The sequence below is a fragment of the Merops nubicus genome, unplaced genomic scaffold (assembly GCF_000691845.1).
Source record: "Merops nubicus isolate BGI_N331 unplaced genomic scaffold, ASM69184v1 scaffold10003, whole genome shotgun sequence".
NCBI classification, from domain to species: domain Eukaryota; kingdom Metazoa; phylum Chordata; class Aves; order Coraciiformes; family Meropidae; genus Merops; species Merops nubicus.
The window spans coordinates 1,154-8,782 of NW_008600943.1; the positions used below are offsets into that span (position 1 = coordinate 1,154).

The 7,629-nt window shown below is 38.3% G+C and overlaps 1 protein-coding gene across 1 annotated transcript in view; it reads left to right on the forward strand.

Annotated features, from left to right (window-relative positions):
- Window positions 1–735: 735 nt before the first annotated feature.
- Window positions 736–7,629, forward strand: part of LOC103770563 (CCR4-NOT transcription complex subunit 10) — a gene marked incomplete at its 5' end in the record, with an annotated part of 13,573 nt that continues 6,679 nt past the window's right edge. The window contains 3 exons of the mRNA XM_008937828.1: window positions 736–857; window positions 1,512–1,688; window positions 4,189–4,269. Of these exons, the coding sequence (XP_008936076.1) occupies window positions 736–857; window positions 1,512–1,688; window positions 4,189–4,269 (380 nt within the window). The remainder of the gene's footprint in view (window positions 858–1,511; window positions 1,689–4,188; window positions 4,270–7,629) is intronic.

Below are 7,629 nucleotides of genomic sequence, written 5' to 3' on the forward strand. Positions count from 1 at the left end.
TAAAAAAAGTTTTAGGCTAAGGTTTTTTTCTTTACAACTGCAACTCTTCATCACTAACTTTACTTGCCAGAAGAGCTGTTAAGAAGGCTCTTGGTAAAACAAACTCCAGCAAATATGGTCTAGACATAATTTTTGGGACTGACAATTAGGGTACCTTAAATGGGTTTGACACCACCCTTCCCTCCCTCCCCCCAAATGTCTGCATGCTCAAAAAATCTGTTGAAGACATTAATGTAACATAACTTTGCATATGTTGTGGTTCAGCTTTGTTCTCCCCATGGATCAGTTTGAGCAGCATTTTCAGAGATTGTTCTGAATGCTGTGTAAAGGAGAGAAGATGGCAAGAGTTAGTGCCAATTTTGAATGCTATTTGGCTGATCATAAGATTTGTTTTTAGATATCCTGGCAGTACTTCTAACACAACTTGGTTCATTGTTCTTTTGCTTTCAAAACAGAGGAGAAACTAGGTCAGTAGGCTATCGGACAAGCTGTCAGAGCTAATCTGTTGTTACGCTGTGTGCTGTAAAATCCTTCTGCAACCCAAAGACAATAGAAGGTTGCCTGATCCTTCCTGATACTTAAGATGTAAAATCGTACCCGTATAAAACATCAATTCTTACATTTTAGCAGGATTCAATGTCTTCTGCCAGCTCCCATGTATTTTGTCAAGGTTTGGTGTATTAGTCCTTTTTTTTGTTTGTTTGTTTGTTTTTCTTCTTTTTCCTTTCCTTTCAGACATCAGAACAAGAGACTAAAGGTCTTCCCAGCAAAAAGGGAATTGTGCAATCCATAGTAGGTCAAGGCTACCACCGTAAGATAGTCCTGGCATCCCAGTCAATACAGAATGTTGTTTATAAGTAAGTATGTTCTCTATAGGCTCTTCTGGTGGTGGTTGTGCTTGTCACAGCTTTAAGGATGTGTATCTACTTATCAGGAGTTTTTAAAAACATCATGGAATATCTGTCCACTTTGGAATTACTAATGTATCGAAGAGAGCGGCATGCTGCAATGTTTGAGTTCTACTTGGAGGAGACATCCAAATGATGTTTATGATGGCCAGCAGAGGGCTTAACTGTGCATCCATTGTAACTAAGAAGACCATTAAAGCTTAAAATTATCTGAAATTTATATTCCCAGTTATCTAAATCTGTCCTCTTCTTCTCACTTTAAAAAATACATACTTTCAGTAATCCATTTTAGAAAAGTGCAGGAAGAATCTGGTTGCTCTGTCAAAAAACTTAAGAAAGTATAGTCAAGAAAAACAAGAGAACTTGTAATTATGTAGTTGAATCTGCCCACTCTCTTTGGGCATCACGGTGTACTTTTCATATATAAGAACAGCAAGATACAGAAGTCTTCATAAATTAAATGTGCTATATTAAAACATTTAGCTTTTTTAGGGTAAAGTGTTTTTTTCTGCATTCAGATCTTTCTGGAGCTCTGCTTTTATTTTTTTTTTTTTTATTTTAGTAGGATTGCTACTCACTGGCTAACTTCTGTGTCTCTTTAAGTGATGGGCAGTCCTCAGCAATACCTGTAGCCAGTATGGAATTTGCAGCAATTTGTCTAAGAAATGCCTTGCTGCTACTGCCAGAAGATCAGCAGGAGCCAAAACAGGAAAATGGATCTAAAACTAGTCATCAGCTGGGGGGAAACACAGAGAGCAGTGAAAGCAGTGAAGCCTGCAGGTAAACAGAATTGCATATAAACTTTTCTTTTTGCCCAAACCCCTAGCAGTGTTGGGATATCAAGGAAGTTGGTTAGCTGCTTGCTGTTTTAATTCTGGTACGCTAATTTTAGTATGCCAATTTAAGAATGAAATATTGAGTTTCTTCCTGCCATTCCTAACAAGTTTTATAAATTAGACAGTGAATTGTTTTTCCACTGGCCATCTTAATTCTGTGTTGCAAATATTGTGCTTTCCCATACCCTCCTGCAGTGTGTTTTGGTATTTCTGTGATTTTAAGTAAAATTTCTCTAAGTTAGTGATTTTGTGTGTGTGCATGCATGCACTTGTGCTGTGTAGTTTGTTCAGCATATAAATGTCTACCAATTCCATTGTCAGCATTTCCCCATGACCAGATTTGACATTCATCAGGCCTAGTATGGCTTGTTGTTTGTTTTAGACTAGAAATGGTAAACGAGATTTACACAATAGGTAGAAAAGTGGCATGAAGCTATGGCTTAAGAAATGGCATTTTACAAAAAAGTTTAAGAAAAATCTTTTTTTTCTTAAAGCTTTGGAAAAAGTAACTTGTAGACAATATATATCTAATATTAAATAGCAGGAAGGTGTTTTAATTCTTTGTGTTGATCCTCATGCATTCCAAACTTCCTTTTGAAGAATGACAATTTGCCATACCCTGCACTTTTATTAATGACCATTTTGATAAGGAAGAGTTACAGTAAATAATCTGGAAAAAGCAGTTGTTAGAGCTTGAGCTACTTAGAGTAGTGAAAAAACAATTTTTGTCAGACCCAAGACCAGATAAATTTTGAGAAGGTCCATTTGTCAGGGTTTACTGCACACGTGCTGTGTTGCATAGGCACATGGTGCATCCCCATATATTCTGAGGTTGCCTGGGGGATAGATTAGGGCTGCTACTGCTAGAGCAATATTGAAGGCTGTCCTCTGTAACCTTTTTTCCCCATGACAATCCTTCCAGTCAAGTGACCAAATGATTTAAAAGGTAGAGGCAGGGGGATGTGTGTGTAGGTTTTTTTCTTTTTTTCCTTATGGAGGTTGGAGGCTGTGAACTAACTTCCCCTGGCAAGCTGTATGCAGCCCATTGAGGTGAAGCTTCTTTAGTTTAAATGAGAGTTCAATTTTAAGCTTATGGGGCCCACTAAGAGGCAGTAATGAAAACAAAATGGTGGCCCTTGCTTAGACAAGACCTAATTTTGTGTTTTGTTTTGGGGTGGGAGGTGGTGTGTGTTTGGTTTTGTAGAAGTGAGGAAAGGAAAACATGCCATGTACAGGAAGATCCTTTATTAATTCCTGTTTTCAAAACCAGATGCTTCCTCAGCTTAAAAAATCAAAACCAAAACTCCCTCATCGCCCAGTGGTCATTGACAATTTCAAAATATCCAGTAATAAAGCAGACTGCTCTTGAATTTGTGTCACATTCTGAAAGGTTCTCTAAGGATGCTTTCCCTCTGACAAGGAACTCTGACAGAATAGTAAAATATATAAGGCATTTGAAGAAAATCACACAAATCACAGTAATTGAACAGGATGGTTTTGAAGCAAATCCCACTAATTGATCAGGCTGACTCTGAGGCAGATTCTTTTATTCACAAGAAAATGGTGAATAATTTCAGTGGTTAAGGATGCTTTCTAAAATCTAATTCTTGGCAAAGGCATGAAGTACATACACTACAACAGGATGGAGTACAGGCTTCCTTGGAGTTTGTTGCTATCTCTTTTGCATGTCTGAGTTATCTTCCCTGTCTGTAATAACAAGAATTTTTCTTTAATGTCATTTCATATCAGTTTAGGTGGGCAGACTCGGTTTCCATTTTTTTTTTTTAATCTATTTTTTCTAAACCTCTCTCTGCCAAGGTGCAGCTGCTAACCTTCTCTTCAATTCTTCCTCCAGAAGAACGTTGTATTTCAATTTATTGGAGAGTAAAGTTGCAGACTTTTTAAACAGAACAAATTCCTGTTCCCCAGAAAAAAACAAATATCACTTGAAGAAAGTGTAGTTTTAAATTTATTTTTTTAGAAAAGACATTTTGAAATAAGACAAGCTAAGGCAACTGAAAATCTAAAGGAAGCTGTAGCACTTTGGACTGTCTTTCTAGAATATTTGTGATTTGTTTGTAAGGTGTCTAGGGAGAGAACTAGTTTACTGCTTTTCTTATAGGCCGAAAGAAGACAGGCTACAAATGCAGGGAGTGGTGCATCTCTCCAGTTTAAAGCTCTTGTTCTACACAAAACCTCAAAAATAGCTTGAGGCTGTGGAGAATGGCATGGGTTGTTTGGTCTGTCAGTTAAATCCTTCCTAGCAAATGTCCCCCTTCTTCCTTCTCAAATAGAATAGTTAGGAAAAAAGCATGTGCTTCAATTTTTGCATAGCTTTGTTACCCTGGTTTTAGGCCATAGAATTTTTGCTGGCCCTTATTACGCTGAGAAATTTTAATTATTTATTATTGCTCCTGGTAATTAATACAATGTTTTTATTCTAGCAATAAAGGCCATGAAGGGGATAAATTCATTGCAGCCCCACCTTCTTCACCTTTGAAGAAACAGGAATTAGAAAATTTAAGGCAAGTAAATAATATAAAATACTACTACATGAGCCCATTCTTAAACTGTGTGCTGGTTCTGGAGTCACTGCTAGCTTTTTTTAGGCACTTGCAACGTTGAGTTGTAACTGTTAAATCTTCGAATGCCTTTTTTCAAAAGTGTGCTTCCTTTCTTCTGGCCTTTGAGTCCAAACAAATACAAACCATCCAGAATTTCAGTTCAGAAGGTAGATCAGTCTGTTTCATCCCACTGTTAAAGTTTTGGTGTTATTTATTGGGCAAAACTAAAAAAAAACCAAACAAACAAAAAAAAATCAAGTCCTACAAATGACAAAGCTCAAATCCTGGCAATAGTGGTTGTGATTGGTGGGAGGGGTAGACATTATTCTGTGGTACCTTTTTCCTTTAAGGTCTTGATAAGGCTAGTTTTGAATTCAGCCCGCACAACATTATATGATTGTTGGGTGGGGGGAAAAAAAGGTGGTAAAAGCAGCTATACTGCTTTCAATGAGGACAGTGCTCCTTTCAGCAGGGATAAATCCATAGTTTCCATAAAGTAGGAAAAAAAATTATGTGGAACCTCTTTACTTTTCCCCCACAAGATTAGCATTTCTTGGCTGGCAGCCAACTGAAAGAATTAACACTGCCAACTGAAAATATTGCTATAAAGCTAGCATATATTTAGAAAAAAGAAATCTGTTTTAAGTTTCCATTGTGAACAAAGCATACAGTAATTTCTCACTTAAACTCTTAGGCAAACAGCTTGTACCAGCTAACTCTAGATAACCTGTGTTTTAAATTATCAGCTTAATCTTTACTTTGTTCCATTCTGTGTAGCAAATCTGCTTGTATTTGTTTAAAGCAATATAGCAAGAACCTGAGAGGACATATTACTGAAGCCTTAATTATTTATTCTGAAGTGGTACAAGAGTATACTACTCGAAATACAAAACACTGGATTAAAAACAGTGATGTGGGTTGATGATGGGTTTTTTTCCCTTCTGACTATCAAAAATGTGGTTGCCGCATCTCAAAATTACATGATGTCACATTGTGGGTTTTTTTTAATACATGGTCTTTTCTTTCACAATCAGCTGTTTTTACCTGCTGAGAAAACCTGACAACGTCAGGAAAAACTTACCAGTTTAGCAAGAATTATTCTGCTTCTGGTAAAGAATAGCACGTAAGGAAAGGAAAAACATTGATATATTTTTTGCAATGCTTGCTATGGTGGTTAAATCCAGAGGAATAGACATCCCTAGAGAGTGACTTTGCTAAGACTAAGTTTCTGAAGATAGCCATGAAAAGCAAAATACGTTACACCCAAATGTTAGTGTCTTCCTGTAGTCTTGCTCACGAAGGAGGTAAGTGAGAAAATCTAAGTTCTTCTCTAGTCGGAGAATATTAAGAAAAATATTCTGGATGTTGGCAAGGATTATCATGAGGGATAGGTGTCTATTAGTTTCATTTTTTTCCTGTTAAGTCACTGGAGTGAAAAAAAGAATTTTATTTCTTCTAGAATGGAAATGGGCAACTTAAATGCTTTTTTTTGCATGATTTTGTACAGTTGCACAACCTAATAAGAGTTTAAAATTAATTTGTCCCTAAATAGTTAATAAAAATTAGTACCAACTAGAAAAGGTTTATGTGCTATATAGATTGTTTGGTATTGTGCATAAAGTAGCTGATTAGTTGATCACTCTTTGTCCTGGATAGATCTGAACTGCAAGCCCTGGCTATAAGGCATGTGATCCAATTTTACCCTTTTCCCCCTTGTTTCTTTTTCTGTTAGCCATCTCCAGTCCATAGAAGTTTGTTTCATTTACTCACTTATTTTTGAAGTGTGTGTTTCCTAGTACTGTATGTGGTAACCCAGGAGCATCACTGACACTGGTAATTTGACAGGTCATACTGTAAGGACCACCGTTGCCTACCAACAGACCTTGTCTCTTCTCCACAAATTTGCATCAGTTCTCCAGTTAAGATTGCAGTGGTCTGTTTGGCACTGTCACAGTACTGAAAGCTTACAATGATCACCCATAGCTGTTTCACTCCTCTTCCTCACTCTCAGCCACTGTGTGGTTCTCCCCCATCAGCCCTTTGCTGGTGCTGAATTTCCACATTGAGTAAGCACTGTGTGTGTTCTGTATTTCTTAGTATTTTGGATTGTTTTGCTTGCACTGAAATGTAAAAAGTAGACATCCACTGTTGCACTTAACTATTTGAAGTTATTTGAGGTTAGTATAGTTTTTCATGCCTTCAGAGTGAGTTTTGAAGAACTGGATTGCCCTTTGCCTGAGAAATAAGCCAAGTCAGAGAGTTTGGGTTCTGTGAACTCGCAGTCAGTGTGGGCTGACAAATCTTGTTGCTTTGACTGTTTGACATAATCTGGCAGGTTCAAAAAAAATTTTTTTTCTTTGTCCTAGTGCAAAAGCAGTTTTATTTAGGGCATGTGGAGGCTCAGTGATGCTGGAAGTCTGCCATGCTCAAAGGCAACCTGTGGAGTTTTGTCAGAATCCTGACCGGGGTGAAAAACTAGTTTGTCTTTTCCCTTGTGGTGCAATTCTTCTGCTCTGGTTAGCTGTCAGGTCTCCTGAGTGTTTGGTTTAGCCAGCTCAACAAAGGATCCAAGTGTACAAAAACAGTACTGCAGGGAAGAAAACCTGAATATTTTCCATTTCTTTAGATGGCTGTTGCTAAAAAGTCTTGTAAGCTCTTACATGGCTTAAACAGAGACAGATCCTTAGAGCAGGGGAGGTGGTTTCAGCTTCTGGGCCTGTGTGATTGGAATTGCATATTGTGTTTGAATTGACACTTTCAGAAATAAAAAGACTTCAAAAAAAGTTGTGGGAAACAGAAGACACACATTGATGGAAAGGACAGTAGCAAGCAACTCTGCAGGCCTTGACTTGCTTCTGAGGGTATTTAGCTAGTGACTCTTAGCATCTCTGCTAGTTTAAAAGCTGTGCTTCCTTGGGGCAGAGACAAAAAGACGCTAGTTAGAAGCAGGCTGTTATTACAGAGACCTTTTTTTCTTTCCACATTCCCTCCCCCTCCCCAGTCACAACCTTTCAGAAATATTTTAGGTTTGAGATTTGAGCTGGGAAAGCTTTCCTCTCCCTCTCTCAAGCTTTTGTATGTGTTCAGATTTGATGTGACATCTGGGCACGGTGGAGAGGAAGTGGGGGGAAGGGGGAAACACTGGAGAAGTTTCTTATCCTGCTTGTGCATAATTAAGGAGCATGCCTCCTGGGAAAGGGGAATAAAGGCACCCCAGGCCCTGCCACGAATGACGCCACTTGCTGCTGGACCGAAAGTGGGCTTGACAGTTGCCAGAAGGTTGATGGGGTACCGGCCCACCTACTGGCGGCAGAGCACTGG